This window comes from Eptesicus fuscus, chromosome 12 (assembly GCF_027574615.1).
Source record: "Eptesicus fuscus isolate TK198812 chromosome 12, DD_ASM_mEF_20220401, whole genome shotgun sequence".
Taxonomy (NCBI): domain Eukaryota; kingdom Metazoa; phylum Chordata; class Mammalia; order Chiroptera; family Vespertilionidae; genus Eptesicus; species Eptesicus fuscus.
In genome coordinates, this window is record NC_072484.1 from 4342338 (window position 1) to 4355468 (window position 13131).

At 58.2% G+C, this 13131-nt stretch overlaps 1 protein-coding gene across 1 annotated transcript; it reads left to right on the forward strand.

Moving 5' to 3' along the window:
* Window positions 1–2892: 2892 nt before the first annotated feature.
* APCDD1L (APC down-regulated 1 like) lies at window positions 2893–12550 on the forward strand. The gene is made up of 4 exons (XM_028145119.2): window positions 2893–3037; window positions 4283–4421; window positions 7121–7673; window positions 11780–12550. The coding sequence occupies exons 1-4, from the start codon at window positions 2893–2895 to the stop codon at window positions 12548–12550; spliced, it is 1608 nt and encodes a 535-aa protein (XP_028000920.2).
* Window positions 12551–13131: the final 581 nt, after the last annotated feature.

Sequence of the window (13131 nt, forward strand, 5' to 3'; positions counted from 1 at the left end):
ATCCTCAGAGCCACCCTCAGAGCCACCCTCAGAGTCATCCTCAGAGCCACCCTCAGAGCCATCCTCAGAGCCACCCTCAGAGCCATCCTCAGAGCCACCCTCAGAGTCATCCTCAGAGCCACCCTCAGAGCCATCCTCAGAGCCACCCTCAGAGCCACCCTCAGAGCCACCCTCAGAGCCACCCTCAGAGTCATCCTCAGAGCCACCCTCAGAGCCATCCTCACAGCCACCCTCAGAGCCATCCTCACAGCCACCCTCAGAGCCATCCTCACAGCCACCCTCAGAGCCACCCTCAGAGCCACCCTCAGAGCCACCCTCAGAGTCATCCTCAGAGCCACCCTCAGAGCCATCCTCAGAGCCACCCTCAGAGCCACCCTCAGAGCCACCCTCAGAGCCACCCTCAGAGTCACCCTCAGAGCCATCCTCAGAGCCAACCTCACAGCCACCCTCAGAGCCACCCTCACAGCCACCCTCAGAGCCACCCTCAGAGCCCCCCTCACAGTCACCCTCAGAGCCATCCTCACAGCCAACCTCACAGCCACCCTCAGAGCCACCCTCACAGCCACCCTCAGAGCCACCCTCAGAGCCACCCTCACAGCCAACCTCACAGCCACCCTCAGAGCCACCCTCAGAGCCATCCTCAGAGCCACCCTCAGAGCCATCCTCAGAGCCACCCTCAGAGTCACCCTCAGAGCCATCCTCACAGCCAACCTCACAGCCACCCTCAGAGCCACCCTCAGAGTCATCCTCAGAGCCACCCTCAGAGCCATCCTCAGAGCCACCCTCAGAGTCACCCTCAGAGCCATCCTCACAGCCAACCTCACAGCCACCCTCAGAGCCACCCTCAGAGTCATCCTCAGAGCCACCCTCAGAGTCACCCTCAGAGCCACCCTCAGAGTCACCCTCAGAGCCATCCTCACAGCCAACCTCACAGCCACCCTCAGAGCCACCCTCAGAGTCATCCTCAGAGCCACCCTCAGAGCCATCCTCAGAGCCACCCTCAGAGTCACCCTCAGAGCCATCCTCACAGCCAACCTCACAGCCACCCTCAGAGCCACCCTCACAGCCACCCTCAGAGTCACCCTCAGAGCCACCCTCACAGCCAACCTCACAGCCACCCTCAGAGCCATCCTCAGAGCCACCCTCACAGCCACCCTCAGAGCCACCCTCAGAGCCATCCTCAGAGTCATCCTCAGAGCCATCCTCAGAGCCAACCTCACAGCCACCCTCAGAGTCATCCTCAGAGCCACCCTCAGAGTCACCCTCAGAGTCACCCTCAGAGCCATCCTCAGAGCCAACCTCACAGCCACCCTCAGAGTCATCCTCAGAGCCACCCTCAGAGTCACCCTCAGAGTCACCCTCAGAGTCACCCTCAGAGCCATCCTCAGAGCCACCCTCACAGCCACCCTCAGAGCCATCCTCAGAGCCACCCTCAGAGCCATCCTCAGAGCCATCCTCAGAGTCACCCTCAGAGTCACCCTCAGAGCCACCCTCAGAGCCATCCTCACAGCCAACCTCACAGCCACCCTCAGAGCCATCCTCAGAGCCACCCTCAGAGTCACCCTCAGAGCCACCCTCAGAGCCATCCTCAGAGCCACCCTCAGAGCCATCCTCAGAGCCATCCTCACAGCCACCCTCAGAGCCATCCTCAGAGCCACCCTCAGAGCCATCCTCAGAGCCATCCTCACAGCCACCCTCAGAGCCATCCTCAGAGCCATCCTCAGAGCCATCCTCACAGCCACCCTCAGAGTCACCCTCAGAGCCATCCTCAGAGCCATCCTCACAGCCACCCTCAGAGCCATCCTCAGAGCCACCCTCAGAGCCATCCTCAGAGCCATCCTCACAGCCACCCTCAGAGCCATCCTCAGAGCCATCCTCACAGCCATCCTCACAGCCACCCTCAGAGTCACCCTCAGAGCCCCCCTCAGCGCCACCCTCAGAGTCACCCTCAGAGTCACCCTCAGAGCCACCCTCAGAGCCCCCCTCAGAGCCACCGGCCATTATGCTGAGACGCGAGCTCAGCGGCAAACTCTCGGACCTTCGGGCCCTGTGCTGCCCTTCGCTCACATCCGTTCCCCAAATCAAGCCGGGAGGATCCCCGCTGGCACAGTGTGCTCACTCCACCCAGAACTGAACACGGCCCAGTTCCCCAGACGGAAGGTGCGAGCTGTTGGCGCTGAGGCGCGTGCATCCGGCTCAGGACTCCCCACACGGTTATTCCAGAGTCTGGCCGTCTGTAATGCGCACCCACCACAATGTCTTGGCTCCATCCCCGCCAATTTCTCTGTGTCCAGTTAATGCAGAACCACCACAGGCTCCTCCCATTCAAGACTCCCCTTGGTATGTAATCGCTCAGCACAGGGGCCCTGAGAGCTCTCGGGAGCCCTGTGCCCCCGGGTCCATGTGGGGACCCCACCGTCCTGGCCGCTGGCTGTAGGTTTTCACTTCTACTTGGCCGATTAAAACCAATAAATCAGTTGTAGGATAAACCAGGAAGGTAGCAGGGACCTAGGGCTGCACCGCATTCTCATTCATTCCTTCACTCATCATTTGCTCATTCATTCATTCATTCACTCATTCCATCATTCAATCATTCACGCACTCATTCCTTCCTTCCTTCATTCACTCATTCATTCGTTCACTCATTCATTCATTCAGCAACTGCCTGTGGAGCACCCTGCATCCCACCAAGTCTTGAAAACAGCCACTCCCCCTTGCCTGCCATGGAAGATGAGCAGCAGTGAAGATGCCGGGCCGGAGTCTGATCACCTGGCTGGAACCCTGGCTCTGTCACAGCTGGGCAGCCCATGCGCCCCAGGCAAGCTAAGCCATGTTGCTGAGAAGGAAGCTAAGGCTGACGCCCGTGTCCTCGGTTGTTGGAAAGGGCAGATAATGTATAAAATCAGATGCGACGACACTCAGTTAATAGGCGCCACGGTTACTGTCATCGTCACCACCGTTCTTGCTGCTCCAGCTTTCTCAACCAACCACTGGGGACCCCGAGAGTCTCCGGATGAGACTCCCAACCTCCAGGGAAGTGAGGGTTCCACTCTGCCTCATTTTCCTGAGAGGCCGCCGGCAACCACGGCCCTCAGGTCCATGTGGGGACACCGGGTGCCCTGCGAAGGGGTAGTGTGGTCCCAGGTTTCCACAGCCCCCACCCCTGGGCCTGCTGCCATTCCTGACCCTGATGAGAAGCTGTGAACGGGAGACGGGGCAGGGGACAGAACACACCCTTCATTTGTGGCTTCACTTGGCCCCGGCCTCCCGCCAGGGCCTGCCCCCCGCTGGCCGGCATCTCCGCCAGGCCCGGAGCCCCTGACCCACTGTGGCCACAGGCTCGGCGGGAAGAGGACCTTGGAGAGCCCTTTGCAGGAGCAGCGCCAGCGGTCCGGGGCAATCGCCCGAGCATCGCCGCTGCTGTAATACTTGGACACCGCTCGCTGCCAGGCTTCCCACAGCATCCCGCCATCTGGGCTGTGTCAAGGCCAGGCTTGGAGGAGAGATGACGGTTTCTGGCGGGATCGCTGCTCTTCAGCAGCTGAAGGCCCCGGGCTCTCGCCTCCAAGCAGCTCCTGGAAGAGAATGAGCAGTCCCACGGCCAGGCCTGGCTGGTCTCCACAGGATGAGCACATCTGGGGGTCACTCAGAAGGGCCTGAGGCCCCCGCCCCACTGTTCACACCCATCCTCCCCCCAGAGGCCTCCGGTTCCACCCCACCTCTGTGGGCATGGGCGTCGGCCCCAGCACCCACCACACACGTGCTGGGTGCTGGCCTGGGGCCCACAGAGGTGGAGACAGACAGCACAAGGCCTGGTCGAGGCAGGTCCGTGCGTGAGGGGCCTCGAGGGGCAGGCACAGTTCTGCTCCACACGGCAGAGGTCAAGCGGGACCTGGGCTCCTTGGTGGAGGGGTGGCAGTCCCATGCCGCGGCGGACAGTGCCATCGTCCGGGAGTGCAGGCCCTCAGGTCCCCGGCCGTGCCCAGCCACGGCAGGCGAGTCTGAGCAGGGTCTGGGCTGCGGGAGTCGGGCTCAGCACAGTGACTGGGGATCTGGACAGTCTCCCTGCAGGAGGCTTGGGTTCCATGGTGGTCACAACCAGGAGATGAGTCCAGAGGCTGATTCTAGGCACCCCATCATTGTCTCGGGGCCTGGGGTAGCCTAAGGGGGAGCTGGATGCCCGGGAGGGACAGAGGTGGAGGTTGGGGTGGGAGGGCAGCCGGGGCAGGTGGAGCACCTGGGCAGAGCTGGAACCCTAACCCTGGGTCTGTCTGCTTTGCAGCCCATACCGCAGAGGCGGCTAGGAAAGCAGGGGGTGGCCACCTGCGCTGGGAACCTCACTGCCAGCAGCCCCTGACCAGCAGAGCTCCCGTCACTGCACTGCTGCCTCCACGCCTCGAGGGACCCTGGATCTCCACTGGGTAAGATCCTATGTCACCTTGACCTCAGGCCCTTGAGCTGGGAGACTCTCCTCTCTGAGCCTCACTGTCCTATTGTCTAAGAGGCCTGCTACCTGTGGCATAAAGCTTTATCCACCATCCCACCACCACCACCACCACCACCACCACCACAGAGGGAGCCTGGAAGGCAGGCGCCATGTTGGGCATCATGCCCCAGCCACAAGCAGCAACTGGACGAAATCCACCTATTGAACACATCAAACACTTACTACACAAATACTTATTGAGTGCCTAGTATGAACTAGTACAGAGGGGGACACGCTCTAAGCATGTGAACACAGAAATAAGTAACACAATCTCGAGGTGGTGCTAAGCTCTGCAATGAAGGAAATAAAACAAGGATGTAATAGTGAGTGACCTGGGAGGGTTTTTGTGAGAGTGGTCAGGGAAGGCTTCTTGTAGGTGGTGCCATTCCATTGAAAGCTGAAAGAAGAGGAGTCAGCCATCCAGAGAGCCAGGGGAAGAGACAGGCAGAGGGAACAGCTGGTGCAAAGGTCCTGAGGCAGGAAGTGGTGGGTTAGAGAGGGCTCAGATGTCTTGCTTGCCTGTCTAATTCTCTCTCTAACCTTGCAGGCTGGCCTGCCACTTCAGGCACTGTTGCTCTCTGGGGCAATGGGCTTTGTGCTCTGCCCTCATTTGTGAGGTCCTCCCTCTTGATGCGGGGATGAAGAGAAGGGAGACAGTGGCCTCCTCCACTCCTAGCACATCACTTCCTCTCCCGCCAGCCCCTTCCAGCCAGTCCCATTCTAGGAGCAGGGACTGGATGGGCTCTCCGTGTCCTCCATGCACCTTCTGAGGTCAGCGAGAAGCGAGATGCCAAACATCTGCTATCGCTCTGGGTGGAGGGAGGACCTGGAGCTCAGCAAAGCCCCTTTGGATGCATTCCCAGGCTCTCAGCCAACTCCACAGTCCGGGGGGACCCAGGCACCACTGGCCGGGGTCACTCTGAGACAGAACTGGGGCTCAGGAAGGGTAGGGACTGCCTGCTGGCTGCTCCTGCCCCGGGGCCAATTGCATTCTGGAACAGTGCTTCTAGAAACTTCTAGAACCTTCTTCCTAGAAAGCTCCCCTCTGTACGTCCCAGACAGTCTTAGTGCAGAGACCGAGATGTCCAGTGTGACCTGCTGCTAGCCCTTAGGCAAACCGTCCCCTCGCTGGCCTTGTCTGAGGCACGGGCGAGGAGAGGGCTGAGGCCCCTCGGCGTGTGAGCGTCCTTCTTCGTGTTTAACTCTCCTGGCACTTTCCTTATACTTTCCCTTTCACCGCCCTGCCTTGGTCACTTACACAGATTCCTTTATCCTTACAGCTGCGCTGAGGGACGCGGCCCACAGTGAGCAGCCGCTCCGTGTCCTCTATTTTTAAGGGAAGCGCAGTATCGTCCTGGATATGGGGAGCAGAGCCACTGCCATAAGTGGGAGGGAACTGTGAAAAGAAAGTCAATGGAAACCAAACGGCATAGTTAAGTTCTCACTAGGTCCGCTGCCCGCGGAGGCTCCGGCCTGCTCTCTCTGGGAGGAAGGGCGGCCGCGTTAAAGACACACTGGCTCCAGCAGCACCTCTGCTTAGCGCGGTCGGGCAGGCTGAGCCCCGGGCGGGCGGCGGCCCCTGGTCCGAGGAACACCGGGAGGGGGCACCTGCCTGCTCATCTCCCTGACTCATCCACCACGCACCCCCCTGAGCCCTTGGTGGGAGAGTCCCAGCCCAGGTGTGACATGAGTCCTGGAGTCACTTAGCATTTCTTAGCACCCAAGCCCACCCCGTGCTCACCCTCACCCTCACCACCAGCAGAATAGGGCTGAGGGCCTGGGGGCTACGGCCAGCCCACACCAGTGTTTATAGGGTTTTATTGGCACACAGCCATGTCCCCACTTGCATAGGCTTCTGGCCGCTTTAGCTCTACAACCATAACCTTGAGTAGTTGCCATAGAGACCACCCAGAAAAGCAATGATATGCATGATCTGAACCTTTAATGTCTGCTGACCTCGGCTAGGTCCACAGCCTGGCACAGGCATGGGTAAAACTTGGTGGGGAGGCCAGTCTTGCCGAGGAGAGACAGGATCTGAGCGCCTCCATCCATGCTCATCACGGTCCCGCAGCCCGGACCCAAGGAAGATCCTGGGTCCCGGGCTCTGGGCCAGGTGCCAGGAATCCAGCGCAGAGAGAACAGGCAGGGCACTGCCTCCGGAACTCTCAGCACAGAGGTCCTGAGGGTGAGCACCCCTCAGGTCTGGCTGTTGTGCTGGACTTGTCCGGAGACCGTGACTGTGGTCTGATGCCTCCCCATCACAGACACAGGAGCTGGGCCGTCATCCTGGCTCACATTCCCGGTGAGGCCCAGAGTGGGTGAAACCAGGTCTCCCAGCGGCAAGGCCTGTGCACTTCCCTGGGGCCCCGGGACCCACGGGGTCCCCGAGGGAGGGTGTCACCTGAAGGAGGTGATAGGATTGAATGGAAGGGGAGAGAGGGCTTACAGGCATTGAGTGGAGGGCCCGGCCCCCCGAGTGGGACTCACTAAGATCACTCAGAGAAACTGAGGCTGTAGAGGCCCAACAGCCCTGAGCTAAGTCTGCAATGGGGGCTTTGGGGTGGGACCCACCCAGAAAGGGGCTCAGGTGCAGGTTCTCACTGCTCTGCCCACCCCGTCTCTCCCACCCGACAGCTGCGAGGTGCGACCTGGGCCCGAGTTCCTCACCCGTTCCTACACCTTCTTCCCCAGCCGCCTCTTCCGAGCCTACCAGTTCTACTACAAGGACCCCCTCTGCCAGGAGCCTGCCCACTCCCTGGTCATCAAGGGCAAGGTCCGCCTACGCCGGGCCTCCTGGGTCACCCGTGGCGCCACTGAGGCCGACTACCGCTTGCACAAGGTGGGAATCGTCTTCCACAGCCGCCACGCCCTGCTGGACATCACCAGGCGCCTCAACCGGACCCAGGCCAGCCATGACTGTGCACAGCAGCTGCCCCCTGCCCAGGCCTGGGTGTCAGGGGCACTGTACGAGCTGCTGAGCGCCCGGGCCGAGCGGGACTGCACGGCCGCCCTGGGCTTCACCATGCACGAGCTCAGCCTGGTCCGAGTGCAGCGCCGCCTGCAGCCGCAGCCCCGGGCCAGGCCGCAGCTGGTGGAGGAGCTGTACCTGGGGGACATCCACACCAACTGGGCAGAGAGGTGGCACTACCGGCCCACCGGCTACCAGCGCCCGCTGCAGAGCGCCCTGGTGAGTGTCGACCCTGGGAGGGCAAGCTCGGAGCCACAGCCCAGCAGGCCCTACCTGATCTGCTCCTGCCCAGGGCCTTCATGCTTCCCTGCCCCGGTCTGTGGGCCACATGAAGTCTTTACTCTCCCTTCATTTCAAAGTAGTGATGAGTGTAAATAGTTTCCAGGATCCTTACTAATGTTAAAATGAGGCAGGCAACAAAGTCAGAGGTTCTGGAAGCTGCAGCAGTTTGCTGTCTACATTCACAGTGAGAAGAAACGTTAACTTTTATCAATTAAAGCAGCGATTTTCAATCTTCTCATCTCATAGCACATAAATTAATTGCTAAAATTCTGCAGCACACCAAAAAAGATATTTTTTGTTGATCTGAGAAAAAAATTGGTATAATTTTGACTCATTGACACCAACAGCTATTGTTGTGTTGGCTGTTGACAATCTAAGGGAAAAGAGGTCAGTACCCCCGACTAAATAGTCAGGTATTGCATGTTTTAAATTTTGTCAACACACCAGGGTGCCTCGGCACACTGGTTGAAAACCACTGAGTTAGAGGTTAGTAAAAAGGAAGTCAAGGTTAGGGCTCCAGGTTGAGAATGTCTGAACTTGGCACCCAAGGAACATCCTTCAAAAGTAGATGGAAGGAGGGACGGATGAGGTCAGGTGTCCCTGTCAAGTGCTCTTTGAGCCCGTAGGCAACTGTCACATCATTCAGCAAGTATTTTTTTTTAATATATATTTTTTTGATTTTTTTACAGAGAGGAAGGGAGAGGGATAGAGAGTTAGAAACATCGATGAGAGAGAAACATCGATCAGCTGCTTCCTGCACACTTCCTACTGGGGATGTGCCCGCAACCAAGGTACATGCCCTTGTCTGGAATCGAACCTGGGACCTTTCAGTCCACAGGCCAATGCTCTATCCACTGAGCCAAACCGGTTAGGGCTCATTCAGCAAGTATTAAGTGTCTACTGTGTACTAGACACTCAAGGAATGAAAACAGGTGGGGCAACTTCTCACCCCTGGGAGCACCCCAAGGTGGGGGCCTGGGGATGAGCACACCCCTCTTCTCCCCAGGCAGGATTTGGGGAGCAAAGAAGAAAGCACCAGACATTCTCATAATCAGAAAATCAGCCTGAGTTCTTTCCTAACCTCAAAAGTATTCCCTTTTTGGCAGCTGATGTTCTAGACCCATGGTCGGCAAACTGCGGCTCGTGAGCCACATGCAGCTCTTTGGCCCGTTGAGTGTGGCTCTTCCACAAAATACCACGGCCTGGGCGAGTCTATTTTGAAGAAATGGCGTTAAAAGAAGTTTAAGTTTTAAAAAATTGGCTCTCAAAAGAAATTTCAATCGTTGTCCTGTTGATATTTGGCTCTGTTGACGAATGAGTTTGCCGACCACTGTTCTGGACGGTCTGGCATTACTCCTTCCTCGGAGAAGGCACTGGCGGGGTCATGACCGGAGCCCACCACCTCATTAGGGAAACCCTGCACACAGAGGACGGACCCCTGGTGCCAAGAAGGACACTTTCGTGTCTTCCCAGGCTGGGCTCCGGACGGCCTCCGGCCCTCTGCTGCCTGACCAGCCCGTGTGGCCGGTGCCGCCTGCAATATGACAGAGGCAGAGCACCAGGACGTGTGCCGAGATGAGGAGTGCCAGATGCACGGACATTAGACTAAATGGCCCCTCCCCGGAAAAAAGGAAGATGATTCCAAAGAAGATGCTGCATGTACTGTGTGTCCCTAAGTAACGGATCCGTCGTGACCTTGTGCTCTCTCGGGCCCAAGCCTTGCCCAAGACCCAACCAGATGGTAAACGTGAACATTTTTAGAAGTTAATTTCAAACCAATTTGATCCCCAAACTCATTGCCTGGATATAGAATCCTAATCAATCAGCCAGCACTCAACCAAGAGCATCCAAGCCTGGTGTCCCCTCTGGGGTTAATTAGAAGCCCTATGTGCTGTTTGAGAAATAACTTTATGTAACAGGCTTGAACCAGGACGAGCCTGGCTCCTGCATCCGCGCATTCTGCTGGCTGGAGGCTTGTTTATGAACACAGGCAACCGGGCCTCGGCCAAATGACGCCAGGGAGACTGACAGGCGGGTCCCTTCCTTCAGCCCCTTCAAGAGCATCAGAGAAGAACGTGCCTTTTCTCCCCTCCCCTTATAAGGGCGCCAGGTTCTCCACCGGCTTCTGCTCCGCAGAAAAACGCTTGCCCCAAATTAGCAGCCAGCATCCCCAGTGTCCTGTCTGCAAAAGGCAGCTCCGTTCTGGGGAGAAGGGCGGCCCTGGGATCACGTTGCTGTGATGCCTTATGTTCTGGGGACACACACCAGCACGACAACAGCCAGGATTCGGGGGAAAGGCCACAGTTAGAGCGGGCTCTCACCACCCGCACTGCCATGCCCTCCCTCCGCTAGCTAGCTACCCAGCACAAACCGTTTTGCCATCATTTACTAATATTTCAAAGCACCTTCAAATACTCTGAGTCAAAATCCCCCAAATTAAAACCAATTACTTTTCTACATTATGGAAATCAAGGCTAGTTTAGATTTACTGTAGAAATAAATAATAAGCTTATAATATGGTCATCCAAAAAAGAAGAAAAATATTTCCCATCATCCAATATTTTCTTTCCAAACCAGCACTCCCAGACACCACTTGTTTGGCACAAAAGTCACCCAGGAGCAATCTGTGAAAATCTCTTGTTTTTGCAAGAAGAAGAAGAAGAAGAAGAAGAAGAAGACAAGAAGCTGACTTCCCAGCTGGGTCCCCAAGAAGCCCTTGCCCTCGCCCACCCTGCAAACGCAGGTGTGCGCTAGTCCCACGCCAGCCCTGCCAAGTGGCTGTGCCGAGCAGATTCACCTTTCAGAACGATGCTCGGGACTAAACTCTGGGCAGCAGCTACCTTTAAAAAAACAACAAGACTGACTACTCCCTCGCAATTCGGTTTAACATCTGGTTGTTGTTGGCGTGTTCCCTGTAGACCCGGCTCCAGAGGCTCCGTAAGGCGGGGAAACTGTAAATAAGGCCAACGAGAGAGGAAACGCATAGCCCAGGTTACGGAGAGCTGTGGCTGCACCTGACGCCGCGGGGGTGGCCGGCTGTCCCTACTGTAAATGACACCCCAGTGACGTCTCTGTGTTGTGCGTCTTTGCCATGTCCCAGCCATCTCCTCAGCACGGGCTCCAAGCAATGGGCTCGGCAGGCAGGCGTATTCCCATCCTTGGTGCCTGCTCACCTTCCAAGGTGAAATTTCTGGAGACAGTCTCTCTTCTCCACCGGGTCATGGAGACCCAGACTCCTGGGAGGAGCTTGAGGCTTTCTGCATAGAAAGAGGATGGGGTCTGACCGACAGGGTTCAATGCATCTCTGCCACACCCTTGGCGGGCCGCCTGGTCCACTGGGTTTCAGCTTCTGCTACTCTAACATGTAACCGTTGCATGAGACATGCTTAGCACATTTCCTGGCCCTCAGGGGCACCTAGAAGCATGAAAGGGTAGAGAGTCTCCTTGGCAAGGAAACTACAATAAACCTTCACGGCCGAATTTTAGGACCAAGCAGGCAGGGGTGGGAAAGAACAACTTCTGTCAAATCCCAGGACAGAGGGCACCTCCATTCCATTTCTCACCCATTCATCCATCCATCCATCCCTTCATCACTCAGCAAATTTGTTCCTGCTGTGACCAGGAACTGTGCCAGGCCCTGGGACAGAGCAGCCACAGAGACAGTCCCGGCTTTCTAGAGCTTACGATCTAATGAAGGGGAGGGTGGAAAGAAGGGAGAGGGGGAATGACAGGTCTCTGAGCACTAGAAAGGCCCTGAGGATGCCTAGGCATGGTGGTCAGGAAAGGTCTCCCCAAGGCCCCTCTTTGATCTGAGTCCTAGAGGACGAGGAGCCGATCAAGCTATGTTCTGGGGGGTCCCAGGTAGAAGGGACAGCAGGTGCAAAGGCCCAGAGCGTCCAAGAAGAGCTCAGTAGCTACTGAGTTGGAGGCTGGAAGTGGAGAGTGATGGGTGACCACTGGGCAGGCCCCATGGCACCCCATCCCCGAGTGCACCCTGACTTCTCCAGCTGGGACAATCACTGCCTTTTGTGTGTCTCTTTCAGCACCATGCTCACCCCTGCCCGGCCTGCAGCCTCATTGCCCGCTCCGACGAGCACCATCCTCCCGTGCTGCCTGCCCCGGTGGCCCTGCCCCTGCCCCTGGGCGGCCAGTGGGTCAGCCCCGGGTGCGAGGTGCGCCCCGCCGTGCTCTTCCTCACCAGGCTCTTCACCTTCCACGGGCACAACCGCTCCTGGGAAGGGCACTACCATCACTTCTCAGACCCCGCCTGCCGGCAGCCCACCTTCACTGTCTACGCGGCCGGCCGCTACACCAGGGGCACGCCATCCGCCAAGGTCCTCGGTGGTACCGAGCTGGTGTTCCAGGTCACAGAAGCTCGTGTGACCCCCATGGACCAGGTCACCACGGCCATGCTCAATGCCTCAGAGCCGAGCAGCTGCGGGGGTCCAGGGGCCTGGTCCCTGGGATCGGAACGGGATGTCACAGCCACCAATGGGTGCCTGCCTCTGGGCATCAGGCTCCCGCATGTGGAATATGAGCTTTTCAAGGCGGAGCAAGACCCCCTCGGGCAAAGCCTGCTCTTCATCGGACAAAGGCCCACTGACGGTTCCAGTCCGGACACCCCCGAGAAGCGCCCCACATCTTACCAAGCGCCCCTGGTGCTCTGTAACGGGGCGGCCCGGGACTTCTCCCAGCCCCCCCAGCATGGGCCTCTGCTGCAGAAGCCCCTCAACAGTGGGGGGTGCTGTCTTCCAGTGGCCCCTCTCCCCTTTCTGCTCCTAATTCTTGGGCTGGCCTTCCTCCAGCGGCTATGAGATCGGGACACCAGCTGAGCCCGGGGCCTCCAGCCCAGCGCAGACCCCACACCTATCTGTGAGGAAGGCCTCCTTCCCTGTTCTCCGTCACAGACAGGTGGTAGCCCTGCCACTGTCAGCTCAGCCTGCGTCTTGGTGGCTCAGCCCCTGCATGCAGCAGCCCCTGTAGAGCGCATACTGCGGGGGGTTAGCGACTGTGACCACGAGCCTGGGCCTCGCGGCGATGTCCATTGCTTGGAGTTTTGAACACTGGCTCCCACCCTCCGTGGGCAGTTCGAGGACCTGCACCAGGGACTGGACCAAGAGGCCCCCTATTTCCTGTACCCTTGGGATTCTGTGCAATGGGGTGAGGGTCGACCCAAGTCTGCCCGTGCGAGGGAGTTTCCTTAAAGGTCATTAATTCGCAGTTAGCAATACACACTCAGACCATGAATTACAGATGCCGCTCAGGCTCTCGGTTTCAGCTCTCTGGCAGAAGGCTGCTCTCTGGGGAAACTCAGCTTCCCCGAATCCCGACTGGGGGCGTCTGTGCGCACCTGCCCGTGCTCTGCCAGGCAGGCCGCCAGCGGCCCACGCGTGGG